Source organism: Hippopotamus amphibius, chromosome 14 (genome assembly GCF_030028045.1).
Source record: "Hippopotamus amphibius kiboko isolate mHipAmp2 chromosome 14, mHipAmp2.hap2, whole genome shotgun sequence".
Lineage (NCBI taxonomy): Eukaryota > Metazoa > Chordata > Mammalia > Artiodactyla > Hippopotamidae > Hippopotamus > Hippopotamus amphibius.
In genome coordinates, this window is record NC_080199.1 from 75,899,051 (window position 1) to 75,920,698 (window position 21,648).

General features: G+C 42.8%; 1 protein-coding gene across 3 annotated transcripts in view; it reads left to right on the plus strand.

Annotated features, from left to right (window-relative positions):
• USP12 (ubiquitin specific peptidase 12) overlaps positions 1–21,648 on the plus strand; it is a 79,317-nt gene that overhangs the window by 26,544 nt on the left and 31,125 nt on the right. For 2 of the 3 annotated variants that reach the window (XM_057707344.1, XM_057707345.1), the window contains exon 2: positions 20,101–20,181. The exons of the other annotated variant lie outside the window; for it this stretch is intronic. In XM_057707344.1, coding sequence (XP_057563327.1) covers positions 20,101–20,181 — 81 coding nt within the window. The remainder of the gene's footprint in view (positions 1–20,100; positions 20,182–21,648) is intronic. 3 annotated transcript variants of the gene reach the window in all.

Consider the following 21,648-nt stretch of genomic DNA (forward strand, 5'->3'; position numbering starts at 1 on the left):
TTTTTTTGGGTACACCAAGTTCAGTCATCTGTTTTTATACACATATCCCCGTATTCCCTCCCTCCCTCGACTCCCCCCCACCCTCCCCGTCCCAGTCCTCTAAGACATCATCCATCCTCGAGTTGATCTCCGTTTGTTATACAGCAACTTCCCACTGGCTATCTATTTTACAGTTGGTGGTATATATATGTCTATGCTACTCTCTCACTTCGTCTCAGCTTCCCCTTCACCCCCGCCCCCCCAGACCTCGAGTTCTCCAGTCCATTCTCTGCATCTGCGTCCTTGTTCTTGTCACTGAGTTCATCAGTACCATTTTTAGATTCCGTATATATGAGTTAGCATACAATATTTGTCTTTCTCTTTCTGACTTACTTCACTCTGTATGACAGACTCTAGGTCTATCCACCTCATGGCATATAGCTCCATCTCATTCCTTTTTATAGCTGAGTAATATTCCATTGTATATATATGCCACATCTTCTGTATCCATTCATTTGTTGATGGGCATTTAGGTTGCTTCCATGTCCTGGCTATTGTAAATAGTGCTGCAATGAACATTATGGTACATGTTTCTTTTGGGATTATGGTTTTCTCTGGGTATATGCCCAGTAGTGGGATTACTGGATCATATGGTAGTTCTATTTGTAGTTTTTTAAGGAACCTTCAAACCATTTTCCATAGTGGCTGTACCAACTTACATTCCCACCAACAGTGCAGGAGAGTTCCCTTTTCTCCACACCCTCTCCAATATTTGTTGTGTCCAGATTTTGTGATGATGGCCATTCTGATCAGTGTGAGGTGATACCTCATTGTGGCTTTGACTTGCATTTCTCTGATGATTAGTGATATTGAACATCTTTTCATGTGTTTGTTGGCCATCTATATGTCTTCTTTGGAGAAATGTCTATTTAGGTCTTCTGCCCATTTGTGGATTGGGTTATTTGCTTTTTTGGTATTAAGCTGCATGAGCTGCTTGTATATTTTGGAGGTTAATCCTTTGTCCGTTGTTTCATAGGCAACTATTTTTTCCCATTCTGAGGGTTGCCTTCTAGTCTGTTTTATGGTTTCTTTCGCTGTGCGAAAGCTTTTAAGTTTCATGAGGTCCCATTTGTTTATTCTTGATTTTATTTCCATGATTCCAGGAGGTGGGTCAAAAAGGATCTTGCTTTGATGTATGTCATAGAGTGTTCTGCCTATGTTTTCCTCTAGGAGTTTTTTGTAGTGTCTGGCCTTACATGTAGGTCTTTAATCCATTTGGAGTTTATTTTTGTGTATGGTGTTAGGAAGTGTTCTAATTTCATTCTTTGACATGTTGCTATCCAATTTTCCCAGCACCACTTATTGAAGAGACTGTCTTTTTTCCATTGTATATTCGTACCTCCTTTGTCAAAGATAAGGTGCCCATATGTGTTTGGGCTTACTTCTGAGTTCTCTATTCTATTCCATTGATCTTCCTTTCTGTTTAGTAGAATCTTTTTGAGGGACAATAACATTAGAATATCTTTTTTGCTGTCACTTGTTTATTAATAGTCTGTGAACAACAGAGGCAGAACTTCAGTTTCCTTTTCTGTAGGGATAAGTTGGCTTTGTATACACTCTCGTTAGCATAGTACCTAGTACACATAAGCCATATGAGAAATTGTTTTTAAATTAAATACATGAATCAGTAGAGGCAAGTACTTGTGTGTGACCTCACCTGAATTTATTTGTATCCAACCACATAAAATAATTTAAGGTGGGCCTTGCATTTATGGAATTGCTGTAGGAAAGCTCTGTCTTCCTAAAGGAGTTTCAGACATTAAATTTACCTAAGAACAGCTATTGAATTTCATTTTAAAAAGTATTTATTTACTTGGCTGCTCTGGGTCTTAGTTGCAGCACGTGGGGTCTTTGCAGCGTGTGGGACCTTTTTTTTTGTTTTTAAGTTGCGGCATGTGGAATCTTTGGTTGTGGCATGCAAACTCTTAGTTGCAGCATGTGGGATCTGGTTCCCTGACCAGGAATGGAACCCAGGCCCCCTACATTGGGGAGTGTGGTGTCTTAGCCACTGGACTGCCAGGGAAATCCCCAAGAGTGACTATTTTAGAAACAACTATTTTAGAAACAGTTTTATATTTGTGTGTAGTGTAAGCTGTAGGAAATTTATTACAGTTGTAGGAATATAGAGTATATCAGCATTGTAGAAACGAATCATACTCTATTCAGATGTGAACTAAGGCAAGCGCTATGAAATGTGTCTGCGTCTCAAATATTATATTTTGATCTATATGGTAAACTTATTTGCCAAAGAAATCATCAGTCTGGGGAAAGTCCAGCAAAATATTAACAGTTAATAGAGGTGTGTAGTGTGTTCAGTAGGAGCAGACTGAAGAGAATAGGGTGATTGTGCTTGGAAAGATGGTGATTAATGGACAGAATGTGAATACAAGGCTGTGGGATCACTTATAGTCTCACCTGGGGCCCTTTGGGGCTGAAAGGTATGCCTTGACTCCTGGGCACACTGTCTCAGGCAGGGTGGGGTGTCTTTGTCCTACTACAGAGTGACAGAGTGACAGAGTTCTAGAATCAGTATTGCTTTTTTTTAAAAAATTTTATTATTAATTAATTGATTTATTTATTGGCTGTGTGGGGTCTTCATTGCTGCACACGGGCTTTCTCTAGTTGCAGCGAGCGGGATCTACTCTTTGTTGTGGTGCACAGGCTTCTTTATTGTGGTGGCTTCTCTTGTTGCGGAGCACGGGGTTTAGGTGTACGGGCTTTAGTAGTTGTGACACATGGGCTTCCGTAGTTGTGGCTCGAGGGCTCTAGAGCGGAGGCTCAGTAGTTGTGGTGCACGGGCTTAGTTGCTCTGCGGCATATGGGATCTTCCCGGACCAGGGATTGAACACGTGTCTCCTGCATTGGCAGGTGGATTCTTAACCACTGCGCCACCAGGGAAGCCCTATTCTGTCTCTTGAGTTTAAAGAAATACTGATTCAGGACTGATTCACACCACAACAAAGACTAGCCCCAGCTCTCCACAACTAGAGAAAGCCCATGTGCAGCAATGAAGACCCAACACAGCCAATAAATAAATAAATAAATAAATAAATAAATAAATTTTAAAAAGAGAAACAGAATAATAGCACAACTAAAGGGGCAAACACTACACAAAATGTGGCAAATGTAGAGCTTTGGAACTGAAAATAATCACAAATTGCGCAGCTTAAACCAACACACATCATATAACAGGTCCACTGCTAGTTGAGGCTCCAGTGAGAACTGAGGTCTGGCCAGCACACTGATTACAGCCTCGCAGGGGGCACGGCTGAGTGAGGGCCCTGACTTCTCACTTTTTGTTGGCTGGAGGCCACCCTCAGTGCTGAGGGATTGCCTACACTTCCTGGCCACGCGGCCCTCTCCCCCACGCGGCCCTCTCCTCTATGTCTCTGCCATGGGCCCCCTCAGCCCGGGGCAGGCCCTCTCACAGCACGGCAGCTTGCTCCTTCAAAGTCAGTTAGTGAGTCAGAGTGCAAGCCTGGGAGCCATGCAGAGTCTTCCACAGCCACACAGTTGTCATCCTGTGACCTTTGTCATATTTTGTTGGCTAGAAGCAAGTCACTGCCCTGCCGACAGTTGAGGGGAACCCTGTAATCTGTCCACCACAATGATGCATTCACAGCAGCTTGTCGGTGAGAAGTCTCAGTCTGACAGAGGTTTAATTCTCGCCCCGTGTGGTAAACATCTTCCTTGTGATTGTATTATGTGAAGGGGCCACCTCGTCCTGAACTAATCTGTTATCTGTATCACTTATTGGCAGTCATGTTTTGCATTTTGTTTTAACCAAGCGTAGTCTTTTTATTATAGAAAAGCAAACATCTATAAGGTGGACACAGTATCACGTGCTGCTGTGCACCTGTCCACTGGCTATGGCCCAGAGCATCTCTTGACCATCCTGTGTCTTCTCCCTTCCCACCTACTGTAAACCTCCTGAATTATTTTGAGGCAAATCCCAGGTATTGTTTTATTGTTGAAATATTGTGTGTTGTAACCTTTTGTGTTGGATCCTGGTGCTCTTCTGTCCCAGCGGTCCCCAACCTTTTTGGCACCAGGGACCAGTTTCATCATGGAAGACAAGTTTTCCATGGATGGGGCGGGGGGGGGGGTTCAGGCGGTGATGGGCAGCAGCAGATGAAGCTTCGCTCACTCCCCCACTGTCCCCTCCGGCTATGTGGCCCAGTTCCTAACAGGCCGAGGCCCAGTACCGGCCCGGGGCTGAGGACCCCTGTTCTACATTGTGTGCTCCCTGAGGATATGGACCATCTAGTCTGTATCTTGCTTTGTCTTAGTGGTGCCTAGTGGGTAGGCAGCTGCACACATGTGCAGAGTCATTTCAGAGTCCCCTGGCAGTGGGGGGCTCGCCCGCTCTTCCCAGTTGCTTTTCATGTGGACTCGTGCTGGGGAGACAGGCCTCCGATAACATAACTCCACACTAACTCAGGCCTCTGTTGGGAAGGATTCTAGATGGAATTCTGCCTGAATTCTAGACGGAAGGACCCTGTGAACACAGCTTGTGTGTTCCGGGTGGGGCATCTCCCCAGCTTGGCAGTGAAGGAAGCATGTTTCCTTTGCCCCCTCCCCAGCTTGCTCCTGGCTGCACATGTTGGTATATGGTTGTATCCTACATAGAAAACTGCAGATATCTTAGGATTTGTATATGTCATAGACTCAGTATTTGTTTGAACGTGTAAATGTTCAGGGATGCAGCTGATACATACAGTAAAGGGTTACCTATATTTAATTTATAACTTTTGTTAAACATAGAGATTTGAGATAAGAAAATAAATTGTGAAAGTTTTCGTTCATTTTATGATGTAGTTTTATTCACCTTGGATTGTTCGTAGATATCTTTAGCAGCAGCGTTTTGTTCTTCATGTTTTTGTGATGTCCCGCACAGTTGGTAAGAGCACGCCATCTCTACTTTCGCTTAAGTGCATCCCTACGTCCAGCACTTTTACATTTGTCTTAATGGCATTGGTGGATACCGGGGCTTGGAATGGCATTTCTATTCGTATGATACTGACCGCTGGTTTTTGTTTGCTTGTTTGCTAATATCCCCACATGACATATCACTGATTGCTGACCTAGTCTGTCCTTTATAAAAGTGATTTAAAGGCTCCTTTGTTATACCATCCATCTCGGACTATAACGAGATCATATCTGTAGCATAATTCATGCATGTGTTCAAGTTCCTTCTTCTCTAAAGGAATTAGAATGATCATTTATTGGGGTTGTTTCAGGCTTCCTCGGATAACCCTTCGTTCCTCAAAATGAAGTAATTGTGAGAGTATTTTCTGATAATAGGAGGGACTCTAGGGGACCTGGATGGAAAGAAAGTCCCTCTTCTCTGAGATTCGGGAGAGGGCGCGCTGTGTGTGTGGGCAGGTGATGTGTGCATTCTCACCCCGGGCTCACTGGACTCCCACTGTTCCCTCCTCTTGGATTGAGTAGGGGAGACCTGTTCTCCCCTTTCCCTCTGTCAGTTTCAGAGTAAAACAGAAGATGAGTCTAGATGGTAAACCAAATGTGATAAATAAATTTTAGAAATTGAATTGTTTTTGGTCAAAATGGTGCCCGGTACGTTGCTTCCAAGTTCTGTCCTGTGGGTCTTTAGCAACCCTATGAGGAGAGCTTCTTTAGTCCTTTTCGTTTGAGTGTGGGGACACATTTCAATCATATGTATGACTAATGAAATTTTTTTTTTATAAATTAGAACAAATTTGAAACTTTCTGAAGTAGTTAATTGATCTGTAAATTTCTTTTATGTTTCTATGTGTAATATTTAAGAGAACATTGTTAGAAATTATTGCTGGAAACAGTGGTCTGAATGAGACGGCCTTTGGTATGGGCTGCAAGTTTCTGCTGAGATTGGTTTCACACCAGAGGGACTCCTTCCATTACTGTAGATGTTTATTAGCAAAGCTTTTTATGTGATTTAGATAATATTTATATTCTGGGGAGAGTAGACTACTTGAAGTAATATTATGCTTGTTAAAATAAAAACTCTTTTTTATAAGAAATCTGTCATAAAGGACCCTGAGCCCAGTCTGAGCACACGCACGTCCACTTCTTCAGCAATGTCTGTGGGAATAACAGAAAGATGTGTCTGCATGCTTGTGGTGGGTGGCTGTTTGTGTTCAGTTTATTAAACTACAGTAGAGCTAGAGGGTCAGTGGTGCTGCTCATGGGCCAGATCTTTTTGAGGAATTCTTAGAGGATTGAGGAGTAGTGACAGGAAAGAAAAGCACCAATAAACAGAACGATTGACTGTCATCTTCCCAAGAGAGTCCGTGTGGAAGCTTGAATTTGGAACCTGCAGTTCATGGCTGGCGTGTGGCTGTGATGCCGTCGCCATGGTAATGGCTAGAGCAGCAGGTTTGGAAGAGCTGCCTCAGGGAAGCCTTCTCTCTTCTGTTCACACGGAGTAGCTGGCATGTGGAGTCGAGCCCGAGACGTGGTCTTTGTGGAAAGTAGGTGACCTTCTCTCTGGGGGCGGGTAGGCTATTAGGGCTCGAGTGGAGAGGGCAGGGACTGGTGCATAGTGGGCGGGCGTCCCTGCAGACTGGGGCTGGGATGCGGCCACCCTCAGCCACGCCCCCGGTACCCCGGCCTTCCTGCTCCGCCAAGCGCCTTCCTTAGAACTTGGAACCAGTGCTGGCAGGGCAAATGGGGAGGAAGCTCAGCCAGAGATACCCATGCTGGCCATCTTTCATTCGCAAGTCCGAACAGCTAAGCATTTCCAGACACTTAAGAGGAAGTGAGAGCTTGAAAGAGAATAAGAAACGTGAAAGATTCTCCTTTAAGTGTCAGGAGTTTAATGACCAAGGGCACATTTATGTTCCTCCGCTTTTTTCTTTTTCTTTTTGGCTTTCCTGTACTGCCTTTTGTTTCAGTGATGATGTTTTCTTTGTTTTTGGTAGTTACCTGTGAAGTGTCTCATGTACGTAGTAACCTTTCCTTACATCGCAGTTATTCAGCATCTGTCTCCCTGTCTGCTTCTGGGTCATGCCCCTGAGAGATGTTAGTGCCCTGTGAGCAGCTGTCCATGAAGCTCTAGTGTTTTGAGTGCCATGTGGCTGATCTAATTATGATTCCAGAAGCAAATGGAAGGGTTGCGGTCTCTGCGTAGGTAAACAAGTGATTGGGGTGTGGAGGGAGGAGGGAGGGAGGGAGGAGAGGTAACTTTGGTTTCATGATGGGAATTTACGTACTTTATGGAATTCGTTAATCTAGCTAGAGATTTAAATATAGAATTACTAGATTCCCTAAAGCAATATTATATCCAGTATTTCATAACAAAAATTAGGAGGTGATGTGTGGAAGGCGAGTTGGGGGAGTGTGTGTGCCAGTTTCTCATTTGCAGAGCAGATTTAAAGCTGTTGACGAGACATCTGTAATTTACAGCTGTGATAATAACTGCTGTAGAGCTGAAACCAAGCCATTTGCAGCCGGTGCCTCTGGGGAAAGGAACTGAAGGGAGGGAGTGGCAAATAACACTTACGTTTTACTCTTTACCCTCCACAGTTTGCATTGTTTTCAGTGTGTGAACCTGCAGTGTTTATTAAATAAAATGTTACACGAGACACACAGAGGGATCCAATGCTTGTTCTAGTATTTATTACGGCTGTCCAGAGAGAGCTAACTTCAGACTTCTGGAGAAATTAAAGAGCTGTGTGTTTTCTTCTACCTACATAGTAGCTTCAAAAACAAAGTACAAGTGAAGTACTTCACTGTCTTCTATTGGAATTTTCCGTTGTGTTGATCCGTTGGGTAAAACGATCACTTAGGAGAATTCGAGTGACTGATGCTCCTAATACCTTTACAAAATGAAGTTTCACCCTCATTGTGTGATTTCCACACCTGGTGAGCTCGGCAGAGTAGGTGTTTCCCTGTATTGAAGGGTGAGGAGACCAAGCCGGAAACAGTGATTGTCTGTGGCTCGTGAGGTTTTGCCGAGCTTGGGCTCAAACTCTGTGCCCGATTCTGGGCCCCTGCTGGTCCTGCTGCCTCTGCACAGGATCTTTATAACATCACGAAACTCAGGCTCCCATACTGATTTATCCCTGCATTCTGAAAGTTATATATTCTAGTTTTATTTAAAATAAGTAAATCTGTGTTTATTTTTTTAAACATTTTTATTTATCTCCACCCCACCCCCCGCACTGTGGGGCCTGTGGGATCTTAGTTCCCTGACCAGGGATTGAACCTGTGTCCCCTGCAGTTGGAAGTGCGGAGTCCTAACCACTGGACCACCAGGGAAGTCCCTGTGTTTCTTTTAAAAGATGAATTTTATTGCAGTTGTTAAGAAGTGCCACACGTGAACACTGGGTGTTGTTCAGCCTCTTGCTATTTCAACAGCTGGACAACACTTACTCTGTACCCTGCTGAACGAATCTTTTCTCAGACAGATGCCTTGCAGAATTTTCCCGATATCTTTGTTTTGCACTGTTGTAGCTTGCTGAATCAACGTGGTGGAGTATAGATGTTGTTTGCTTCAATGATTAACTTATCGTTGGGGCTTGTGACACTAAACAAGCAACATTTGGCCTTATTTGATCCCTGCAGTTATGTTTTTTACCCAAGAAATTATGGATTTCAGCAAGTGACTTGCTCTCCTGGAAAATGATGGTGGGGAAGGAAGCATATTTATTCATTCCTGTGTGGGGATCCCAGTGTAACATCCTTGACCCTTGATCACCTGATCTTGTTCTTTTTTTCTTAAAATCGTGGTCAAATGTATATAACATAAAATTTGCCATTTTAACTAATTTTACATGTAGATTTTGGTAACATTAATTGCATTCATCATGTTGTGCAACCATCACCACTCTCTAATTCCAAAACTTTTTCATCACCCCAACCAGAAGCTCTATAACCATTCAGTAAAACTCCCCATTCCTCCCTGTCTGCAGACTTCACTGTCCTCTAATCTACTTTCTGTTTTCTGTGAATTTACCTATTGTAGGTATCTCATGTAAGTGGAATCATACACTATGTGTCCTCTTGTATCCATAATGTTTTCAGAGTTCATCCATGTTGTAGCATGAATCAGTACTTCATTTCTTTTTATGGCTGAATAAGAGTCCATTATATTAGTCCACATTTTGTTTATTCCTCTCTCGATGAACATTTGGAGTTGTTTCTGCCTTTTGGCTGTCGTGATGAATGCTGCTGTGAACATTGACATACAGGTGTCTCACTTCCTGTGTTCAGATCTTTTGGATATATGCCTAGGATCGACATTGTTGAGCCGTATTTACTTTCTGAAGGAACCACCAAATTTCTCCACATCCTCACCAACACTTATTATTTTCTATTTTTGTCCTTGATTCTAGCCATCCTGATGGGCGTGAAGTGGTACCTTGTGCTTTTGATTTGCATTTCCCTAAAGAGTAGTGATACTGACTGAGCATCTTTAAATGTACTTATTTGCCATTTGTATATCATCTTTGGAGAAATGTCAGCTCAAGTCATTTGTCCATTTTGGGGGCTGTTTTTTTGTTCTCGAGCTATAGGAGTTCTTTATGCTGGGTATTTATCCCACTTGGTCGTGGTCAGTAATCCTTTCAGTATGTTGCTGAATTTGGGTTGCCAGTGCTTTGTTGGGGTTTTGCATCTATACTCATAAGGAATACGGTTTACAGTGTCTTAGTCTGGCTTCAGAATCTGGGTAATGCTGGTTTCATAAAATGAGTTAGAAAGTGTTTTCAATTTTTTGGAAGAGTTTTACAACCCTTGGTTGTAAGTGTTCTGAAATAGTTGGTGCTGAGGATGTTTCAGCTGAACGTGTGAGTGGAGGGGCTGACCTGGGGAACTTCCTGCTCTGTCCTTTCTGTGACGTCATTGCACTTTGGCTGATGTTTTGGACAGGACTCCACACGCTGCCAACTGCAATCAGTTCCTTTCAGTATTTGACAAAACTATTTAAGTTTGATGATAATTTTAGTTTTTATTACGGTTAGCCTCTGGAATCGGGAGTATGAACTCTGTTGTTATAGTAACAGTCATTAAGTCAGTCAATAATTTACATAGTTTTGATTTCACTTCAACTTAATAATACCTTGTAGCTGTTTGGTGATTTTCCTTGCAGGGATGTGAGGGACTTTACAGCTAATCATTTTACTGTCACATAGGATTTGGGGAAAATAAAGGTGTTCTTTTTTTTCCTAAGTGCAAACACTGCCCCACGTTTCCTGGTTAAGCACCATTGAACTGGTCCATCACCCAAGTCAGGTGTCTAAGGGCCAGCCTGGTGCCAGTCCAGGGCCCCTTGTTTTTTATAGAGCTGAAACATTTGATAACATAGAATATAAAAACTGTCAAGAATGTGGTAGAAAGGGCTTAAAATATTGAAACATTTCTGTAATTTTTTTGGCCAAGCAGGTGACTCTCTGCATTTTGAAAGCCATGCAGAGATGCCGTGAAAACCAAACTTTACCACTTTTTTGGTCGCAGGTAAGGTGCCAGTGGTGGAGTTCAGATATGGTTGTGTTTTAAATGCTTAACTGTCCATGAAAGTGTTTTGTGAATTTTTTGGAAAAGTTTCTTGGCAATGGGAGAAGAGTAGGATTTGTGAAATTCATGTACCCACCCAAATCGTTAAGTATGTTTGGTCATACTGGAGAATTTTCTTTTTGATGTTATTGTTAAGCTAAGCGTGAGATTGTTAAGCTAAGTGTGAAGGCATTACAGAGTAATTCTTGCAAAATAAGCCCAGTATCACTGCTGTTACAATGACACTGAAGAATTAACGAGATTTTCCTGTAATTCATTGTCTCGTGATCACGTGCAGGTCACAGCGTGGGTAAATTTAAAATTTCAGTCTTTGGCCAGTGATTAATCATAGAATTGAGTTTTCACAATAGCTTAGATGAGGAATTTTACATATGTAATATATGCTCCTGTGGTGGCAGTTGAAGGAGAAAGTAAGTTACTGTAATTTCTTCCGGGAAGAATTCTGTTCTTGAAAACTATAAACACTCGTCAGAAGTCTTGCCTAATGGCTTGAAGATTTGGGGGTGGTCAGGCAGGTGGGAGGGAGGATGAGATGTACACACGGACGTGTGCATACCTACCGCAGGGAAATGAATTTGTACAGCTTCCCCTTCTTTGAGGAACTCGCGCAGATGGCTCTCAGAGGACCTGTCTCGGGTCCTGCCTCCTGCACTGGCCATGGGGACCCCCCTTCCTGCGCTGCTGCGTGCTGCTGGGCGCGCAGCCTGTCTCGCCAGGGTGGCTCTGCCCGTGTGGCCGCTGCTTCCCAGAAGCACTTGCAGCCCCCTGTGACCTGCTGCGGCAGGGTCGTGCCACGTTAGGTCCCTGCCAATCCGAGGATCCTTTGTCCTTCTGTGGAGCCTGTTTTAACTCTGGTGGCAGAGGTATAGGTGGAGGAGGCCACTGTCGAGGGCCTACAGTTGTTAGAATGACTGCAAATGGGTGTGGGACCCCCAGATCCTTCCTCGGTTCTTTGAGGGGTTCATCCCAAGGTGGGAGTAAGGAGGGGAGAGGAACCGCGTGTTCAGTGCCTTCTGTGCAGGCTTTGCTCTGAACATTTTCGGTCCATTTTGCAGAAGCAGGCCGTGGTGGGGGTGTTGTTGCCCTGTGTTGGAGATTAGGAAATTGGAGTTCAGGGTGAAATATCTTGCCCTAAATTTACACCTTGAATGTGACTCTGTGTTGCTGCTAACTGTTTTAGAATTGAAACTTTTTAGGTTTCGCTAGCCTTGCTGGTGAGGAAAGTGAGCAGTGATCTGTGGAAGGTGACACTGGTTAGCAGGGCACGTGTTAGAACCAGGCCAGGAAGGCAGGCCTCCTGGTTCACGGGTGTGCTCAGTGCTGCGCAGCCTGGGCAGGAGGGAACGTGCCCACACGTGCATCAGGGCACGTGCAAAGTGCTGATGAAAATGCCGCTGAAGGAAAATTCAAGGCTTGGTTCTGGTTCCACCCGTTGCTGAAGCCTTCCCCAGATTCCCCAGATTCTCCAGTTCTCAGCGTCTTTCTTGCCCCGACATCTTGTAGCTCACACTGAGTTGTAGCAGCGCAGTTTGGTATCTGTTCTCTCCCTTATAACTTTAGATTTATTTTTTAAATAATTTTCTACTTGGCATCATGAAAAACTAATTTTTATTCACTGTGTACTTCCCAATTGGATTATGACTGTGGCAGTTTTTCTTTACCCTATTAAATGTACATCAACACTTTTGTGAAGAACAACTTTACAGTTAGACCTAATATATGCGTTCTTGAATATTGGAAAAAAAGTTTCACAAACCATTGTTTACTCTTCGTAGGGAGAGGTCCTGTGATCTGTTCTGTTTTACTGAAAAAGAAAACGGTGGTTGTGGTCCAGTGAATTGACCTCACCTCCCACGAATAGGGGTGACAGATTGAAAATCACAGTCTACAGCTTTTTGCACAGGGCTGGGCAGAAGTACTCAGATGCTTCCTGAGGTTCGTCTTTTCTGAAGGACTGCTGCTTGGAGATGATTTGTATGATGCCTGAAACTGAGGGTATGTAAGTGGTTTGCTTTTTCATTAAAATGTTTGTTGTCTTTGGTTTAGTTTCAGGGCTACAGCTTCTTCCAGGAGAGCAGGCATGGATTTTCAGCCTGCTCTTTCTTCTCCGATTTCTTGTTTAGGAGACAGAAACTTGTTTCTCATATCTTCTTACTTTGGATTCACCCTTTCACTGCGTGTATTCACTTCCTCCTTGTTGTGTTCACATCCTCACATCTGTTCTTCCTGTACCTCCAGAACTGCTCTTGGTTTGCTAAGGTCACTTGCTACTTTGATCTTCAGGAAGCCTTTCCTGCCTGTTTTGGCAGTTCGCCTTTGGGTACTGACCTGATCTGACCCTCTTCAGTACTAAACTTGGAATGATAAACGCTGAATTCTAAGATATAACTTGAAATACAAAAGTGGGGAAAATGTATTTTCTCATATTTGTGTGAAATACAAATTATCTACTACAAAGAACTGTATGTAATGTAAAGAAGGAAGTGCCGGCCTTCCATTATCTGTGAGTTCCGCATCTGAGGATTGAAAATATTTGGGAAAAAAATTCCAGACAGTTCCAAAAAGTAAAACTTGAATTTGCTGTGTGCTGGCAACTATTTACATAGCATTTACATTGCATTAGGTATTATAAGTACTTGAGAGATGACAAAGTGTACGGGAGGATCTGCATAGGTTACATGCAAGTACTTTACCATTTTACATAAGGAACTTGAGCATCCTTGGATTTTGGTATCTGTGGAGGTCCTTGGAACCAGTTCCCCACAGATGCTGAGAGACAACTGTATCCTTTTTTTTTTTAAGCTCTTTATTGGAATAAATTGCTTTACACTGTTGTGCCAGTTTTTGCTGTGAAACAAAGTGAATCAGCTGGATGTATTTATACATATATCCCCATATCCTCTCCCTCCCACGACTCCTTCCCACCCTCCCTATCCCAGCCCTCTAAGTCATCACCCATCATCAGGTGGATCTCCCTGTGTTATGCAGCAGCTTCCCACTAGCTATCTATTTTACATTTGGTAGTGTGTATGTGTCAGTGCTACCCTCTCACTTGGGACGACTGTATTCTTGATAAGTACATTTTCTAATTGGAGATGTTCATCTTTCACGTTTTTATTATTTTTTTCTTGTTAAAATGTGTTAAGTTCCCTGTTTTCTTTTTTTTAATTATTTATTTAATTTGTTTATTGGCTGCGTTGGGTCTTCATTGCTGCACACAGACTTTCTCTAGTTGTGGTGAGCAGGGGCTATTCTTCATTGCAGTAGCTTCTTGTTGCGGAGTGCAGCTCTAGGTGCATGGGTTTCAGTAGTTGTGGCACATGGGCTCAACACTTGTGACGCATGGGCTTAGTTGCTCCAAGGCATGTGGGATCTTCCCGGACCAGGGCTCAAACGTGTGTCCTCTGCATTGGCAGGTGGATTCTTAACCACTGTGCCACCTTGAAGGTCCCTAAGTTCCCTATTTTCTTAAACAGTGTATATATACTGAACATAATTAGCTTTTCAAAATGATATATCTTCACAGATACCATTTTTTACCATAGTCTAATTTTAGATTGTGGAAGAGATTTCCTTAACTTACTTTCTTAAAAACATTCCTGGGTATCAGTTTGCTTATGTGTAATTGTTTCTTTCTCATAATGGCAGATGCAGGGCAGTCAGATGTGTGTTTTCCACGGTTGACGGTGTAAACATTATTTAATCAGAAGCAGCTGTCTCCCAAGTGATTTTCTTTTTTCCTACTTGCAGATGGTATCTTCAAAACATAGGTATCCTTATCAGTAAATAAAGGGTATTCTTATAGCTTCAACTTACTCTTCTTTCACTTGGGTGGTTATTTTTGGTGTGATTCAGCTTTCTAAGAATCATACTAGGCAGGTTCAAGGAGGCACTTTCTCCATGGCCTGCAAAGGCTTACATGAGATGACTATTTCTGAGGGTGTGATACTGTACTAACTTTCATCCAGAACTTTGTTAGTGTCTGACCTTTAATAGACTGTGCAACATTTTATCCTTCATGTTTTAATAAGATTGGAAGAGCCAGTAGATTCACACGGCGTAAGAAATGTGGGGATGAAGGTACTGTAGAGAGCAAGGTCTTACATATGAGATAACCCGGGTTCCAAGAGAGAAGCGTTTTGTAAGGTATTACAGCTAGTTAGTGGCATGGCCACAACTAGACTCAAGCCTGTAGCTTTGCTAGTTGAGTGCTATTTTTAGTGTACCCTGGTCTCTCTCATTAGCTCCATAATGACTCCATTTTTCCATGAAATTTTTTCCATAAAACAACACTTCCTATTTTAAATAAAACTTTAGTTTCAATTAGTAGCATTATGTTGACAGGCATATGGATTTAAACATCCAATGTTAACCTTGTTTCTCAAGCACAGCCATTGAAGGGTTTTTTTTCCTGATTTTATGTATTTTATTAAACTTTCTTTTCTTTTTCTTTCTTTCTTTGTTTCTTTCATTTTTTGAGAACAGTTTTAGTTTCCCAGCACAATTGAGGGGGAAGTATAGAGATTCCCCATATACCTCTTGCCCACACATGCACAGCTTCCCCCTGGTCAACAGCCCCCTCCAGAGTGGCACACTTGTCACAATTGATGAACCTGTGTTGACACATCATATCCCCTAAAGTTCATAGTTTACATTACAGTTTACCCTTGGTGTACATTCTGTGGGTTTGAACAAATGTTTAATGACATGCATTCATCATTATAGTATCATACAGAGTATTTTCAACGCCCTAAAAATCCTCTCAGCTCTGCCTCATCATCCCTCCTTCTCCCTAAATCCCCGTCAACCACTGTGTTTGGTTTTTTTTTTTTTTTTTTTCTGAGCTGTCTCCATAGTTGCTGCTGAGTTTTTACTTTCAGTTATTATAATTTTTGTATTTAGAAGTTTTTATTGGTTCTTTAAGAAAAATCAGCTTAGGTTTTGAATTCTTGTCTTTGTTCTTATAATCAAGGTTTTGCTATTTGCATTTGTGAAGCGTTTGTTTTATATCATGTCTGAATTAGTTCTGATGTTTAATATCTTGAGTCTAATTCTGCAGTCTGTCCTTCTGCTAGCTTCTACCCATGGTGCTTTGTTTTTTTTGTTTTTCTGTGTATGTGTGATTTTTGATTGTGAACTCAAATCTCTTGGAGTTTTACGTGTGTGAATTCTTTGTGGGTGGATTGAATTTGTCTTCCAGAGTGAGTTTGTAATTCCGCTGGTTGCTAGTTGTGGGGTCAAGAGGGCACTGTTAACTCAGGACCTCTTTGAATTACATTGCATGATTTTGTGTGTTTGTAAGATTGTATAGCATCTGTGAATTTGAGTTACAGGCTTTAATTAGGGACAACTTGTGGGTATGACTGCTGGGGAGATATTTATCATCTCCTCCACCCCCATGCCAAGGACAAGTCAGGCAGGTTTCTTTGCCATCTCCTTCTGTGGTGCAGGGTTATTTCTTGTTCCTCCTTAGCTGAAGACACAGCCCTCCTGGTCTCATTGTCGTGCTGGGGTCTTCTGCTGGCCTCCCTGTCTTGGGTGGGCCCGAAGCTTCAGCAGTGGTTCCCCTGCTGTATTCCATCTGATGTCAGAGTCGGGTGTGCAGGTTGCTAGTGTTGGCAGGTACCCTCCACGTGAATCTGTTTTTGACATTTGCTTATCTCCCAGTGTTCTCCCATGGCTTGTTTCTTTTGTTTGTTTTGGTTTGGTTTTGGTTTCTGCAGATTCCTTATTTTCTCACCAGCTCAGTAAATTATTATTGTTTTAATTAAAAAATTCATTCACCTTTCGGTTGTTTTCATCAGCAGGGTCATGAATATCTAATTACTTCTTCTGGATCACGTTGTAGTAATAGGTACTGGGTCTAAAATAATCTTATGTAAGTTATAAAAATGGAGACAGAACAGTCAGAATGTTTTCTTCCTCTGTGCATGTTGTGTTCTCAGACAAAACAAATGAATCCACATCCCCACAGAAGCTTTAGAGCAGAAATCCCTGAGAACGCCAGCATTTCTTCCCTTTATCCTGGTAGAGAATCGTGATTTCATAAAACATTGTTAATTGCAGTAGGCTCATATTTCTCCGGTGTGGGGAATGGAAGGCTGTTTAGAGCCATTACTGTTGGATGTTGACTTGTTCTAGACTCAAGTTAAATCTTGGGGTGCTTGACTGACCATTATTTGACATGATAGGGTTTGTCAGCCTTCAACAAAATCTTCGAGGGATGATATTTGAGAACTCTTGTAAACATACTAAAAATTGTGTAGCAAGTTTTCGGCTTGGTGGTGGTTTTTTACCAGTTTTGTCTAACTAGTGTTGAAAACACTTTTGAATTAAAAAAAACACTCATCAGAAACTGGATTGCTTTGTCTACACTTTGCCTTTGTAGTTAGCATTTGGCTAGAGGTAGGTCATTTCTGCAAGAAAGTCTTGAATTCCTGCCATGAGAACCCCCTCCTGCACACTCGCAGAACCCGCTGCGCCACGCCGTAGTGCTGTGCTCAGGTATAGTCTCCCATGCGGGACCTTGATTTAGAACTATCATCAAGTAAATTCCGTTCTCTGTGCTTTCCATTTCAATCTGCTGCCCTTACTCTTATCTACAACCTTAATCCCTCCCATTGTTGCCTGGCATGTGTTGGTTGGCTTGGAATTCCCTGGAGTCTGATGTTAATATAGTAATGTCCTCAGAAGTGTTGTTAAAAGTGACTAGAAATGATAGAACGTTAAGTTAGAAGAGACTTTAGAAATTACTTGATCTTTAGCTGTGAAAACCTAAGTTTGTATAGAGGCTTACTTGAAAACCCAACAGATAAGCTTAGAGCTGGGGGTTTAGAAAACTGCGGAGGAGACTGGCCCTTTTTATTTTGCAAATAAAAACTCTTAAGTTCCCAGAAGGGTTAAATGACAGTGGTCTGAGTTTCCACTTTATTGCACTTAACCTTCTGCTGGTTATTGGGTTTTGGGGAGTAGAGTGGGGGTTCTTCCAGGGGCCGCGTTGTGGAGTTGGCCAGGTTGAGATGATCAATTTTTTTTTTTAAATAAAGCTTTCTCATTTTCTTCTTCTGATTTTTGTATCCTTCTCTTGTTATTTCTTAGCTGTTGCATGGAGCAGATCATATTTATTAATGTTACTGGCCAGTGAGAGTGGCTTTTCCCCCCTGAAATTGAAGGGAAGGGAGAGAAGAGAAGCAGTGTTCATGGACATGGCTCAGGGGCAAGGCGTGACCAGATGCTTTCACAGAAGCTTCTGCTCTGTTCATTTGTAGCCACTCGGTAGAGTAGTCCCCTCTTGGAGTTAGGAACCTGAGGCACAGAGAGACTAAGAACTTGAACCCTAGTCCAGACTGCCCCGAGGCCAGGATAGGGGAAGGGCTTTCTGAGCAGTGCCTGGAAGCACGTGGGGAACTGGTCCGACATCGGGGTGGTCGGAGCCCGTGGGGTGTGGCATGCGATTGGTGTTACTTGTGAGAAAGCTCACATGGTCTTCTGTTCTTACTTCATCCTGAGGGCCAGAAATGCTTCCCCAGGTATGTGTGCTGGCATTTCATTGTCCCAAGTGGGTGGATACATGAAGTTGTATTTGGATAATAGCACGTTTTCATGTCTTTTTTTGCGGGAAAAGGGTTATACTCATTTGAATACACTAGTATCCATTTAAATTCTTATATCTGGCTTAGTGATTGTGACAAGACTTGAGCTGGTGGGGGTGGAGAGTGGGCTTGTGGCCTTCCCACAGAGGCGGTTCTGTTCATTGCATCTTGAAGTTGCCGTAATGATTGAATTTCATTTGTTGTAAAACAATTCATGGATAGCCAAATTTAGAACTAAATAGTATTTGTGAACTAGTGACTGTATCAGGGTTTTATATAAAGCCGAATAGTAATTCCTAAATTAAAATAAATACACCATCACATATAAATACAAGTGCCGGATGGCTGGAGGGCGTTAGAGGAAATGTCTTCTTTTTGTAGAACTTGACCACCAGCCCGCCCGGTCCCTTTCATCAGTACTTATTTTCAGGCCCGGCCTGTCAGGAAGTTGAGGAGTTGTTGTCTGACAAAAGCCTGAGCTTCCCAGGCTCAGAAACAGCAGGGGCGGGCTGTGGGCACCAGGATCTGTTGGCCGCGGCCGTGCCCTTGGGGGGCACGGTGTGAGTGTCATCTCGTGCGCGGCTCCGCGAGGTGATGTTCGGCTGTCCCGTGAGTAGTATCAGTTGTATTTGTCTGGCACTCTGTTTCCTTGGGAACTTTCAAATAAACTTATGCAGAGTTACTGTGTTTTCAGAATCGCCCTTACTTCCCCTTCGGACTACGCCTCGAGTCCATTTGCTGTTATGTGCTGGTGCTCAGGGCCTTTGTTCCCCTCACCCCGCGTCCCTGTTCCTTCAGGGACCTCAGATGCACAGAATTGAGTTGGCCGTATTCCTGAGACCATGACACACAGTTACAGTCTGAGCAAGGCCCCTCTTTTGTTGGGTTTCATTTTATTTTTTCTTTCTTGTCCTTCACCCCCAATTCCACGTCCTGGCCCTCTTCCAGCCCCACTCAGGTGTTTCATGCACATTCTTCCAGCCCGTTTGCCATGTGCTGTTTTATATGTATGTGGGGGTGGTCTGTGTGGATCTCATTTTTACTTTGTTTACTTAATATTATGTTTTTGAGAAATATCCATGTTTTTATACGTAAATCTAGTTCATTTATTGTGACAGCTGCATAGTATGCTGTCATTTTATAGACCATCTGGATTGCAGTCAGGTGTGCAGTCATCAGTGATATTTCAGCAAACGTTCTTGTCACCTTTAATTCTAATGATGTGAGAATTTTTCAAATATATACCTCTGAAGAAGCGTTAGGTCACTGAATATATGCGTATTTAATTTCACAAAATTTCAGCTCTCTGAGATGGCTGCTCTGAGATTACACTCCTTCCTGTTAGACCACACGATACAGCAAGGGCTTTCAGCCATTACGTAGAAGGAGGAACAGGAGTTAATATAATTCCTTTTTTTAAAAAATTTATTTATTTATTTATTTATCGTCTGTGTTGCTGCACACGGGCTTTCTCTAGTTTTGGCAAGCAGGGGCTACTCTTCATTGTGGTGCATGGGCTCCTCATTGTGGTGGCTTCTCTTGTGGAGCACGGGCTCTAGGTGCACGGGCTTCAGTAGTTGCAGCACACGAGCTCAATAGTTGTAGCACATGGGCTTAGTTGCTCTGCGGCATGTGGAATCTTCCCGGGGCAGAGATGGAACCCGTGTCCCCTGCATTGGCAGGCAGATTCTTACCCACCGCGCCACCAGGGAAGTCCTCCTGTAACTCCTCGATCCAAGCTTTGGTTCCATGAGCGCGTTCCTGCGGACTGGTCGCTAGTGATGACATCGAAAGCTTTTACTCTTCACTTTTGTCCTCTATTCTCTTTCCACAGTGTTAGGTGGTTGTGGAGAACAAGGAAGTTATTTTAAGGGTTTCTCTGTAACGTGTGTGTAATCGTGACAGTCTTGGGAAGATACTGTAAATGCTGAGATTCCTGTTTTTCATTTTACAGGGCGCCAATGCCTCGGCATTAGAGAAAGAGATTGGTCCAGAGCAATTTCCGGTCAATGAGCACTATTTTGGATTAGTCAATGTAAGTATCCGCTGATACGTAGACTGGAGAATTATGCTTGGAAGTAGTCTTAAGAATGATGAATGCAGTTCATAATTTATTAAAGGAAGTTTGTTCCTTGGTATCAGTAGACTTAATGCCAAGAAACTTGACATGGAATTTCAAAATTATCTCTAATGGAAGGGAAATAACATTGCCTGAAGTCTTAAGAGTCTTGAAACAGTTTCTAACTTATCAGCCTGATTTTTTTCCAATTTTGTGTCAGAATTTTCTCATAACCAGTATTTCGTATGGCCTAGGCCAAATGATCTCTTGATTCCTTGAGAATTATTTACGTGTCTGAGTGGCCCAAATGTACAGATATAAATATAGTTTTGTAAATGCTCCCATGTGTCTATAGAGTTTTTGTCACTTTGCTTTCGGTATTGTCCCAGGGGTATAGATTTAAAAGTGTAAAATGTAAGGAAAAAACAAAGCCCTGTCTTTGTGGAGGTAATTCTTGTAATTATATGTTATCAAAACTTTGGAAGAACTTTCTTCAGAATTTTTAACTCTTTCCTGAATCATCAGAAAACACCACAGATCTTTGTTATACAGCTGTCATGGTAGTGTATGTATTCTGCTGTACTGTTAGGTGGATCTGTGGTGACTGTTTGAAAATATATGTCTTGGTGATGATACAGGTAAGAAGTAAGTTATATTGAACAGGTTGGTGTGTCACTGAGTGCTAGCATGTCTTATGCAACTTGAGGAGGGCAGTTCCAGCGGTATGTGGGTGGCCTCTTGCTTGGGGACCCTTCTCTGTCTGTGCTGGGCATAAGCTAGTGACGCAGAATTAGCAGTGTCCACCCTCCTGTGTCTCTCCTCCCTGGAGGAGACCACTCATTAGTCCTTTGGCTATTTTTTCTGGAATGTATCCTTACAACTTAAGGTACTTATACTCCCATTTCAAAAAAAAGAATCTACTGACTTCCTGTTTTGGCAGATAAGAAACTTACTCTCTTTTCTCACCATCCGTGCCCAACTTCACTTGCCCCCCTTCTCCCAGTGCGGAATTAATCATTGCTTTGTTTTTCCGTGTCCTTAATTTTCACTTATTCTTCCCAAAATCTTCAGCAAAACTAAAGAAAGCCAAAAAGACCTTCTCAGTATCAGTTTCCACCAAGCCGTGTGGGTCAGGTACCCTCTCCTTTTCCTGTGGACCACCCCCCCCCCCCCGGCCCTGTGCTGTCACCCTGCACATTCCCTGCACTTGTCTCCTTTCCTTCATCCCAACTTCTTTCTGGGTTTTTCCTCCCTTGCTTTGTGGAACACATTCTGTGGTTGCTTGTTCAGGAGGTGTGCGTGGGTACAGACTTTGAGATTGGGTGATTTCAGAGTGTTTTGGTTATTGTTAGAGCCTTCCTTCAGAATTTCTCAGGGCTTACTCTGCTGCTTTCTGGCTTCTGCTGATGCTGAGAGGTCGGATGCGTCCTGGTTCTTGATCTC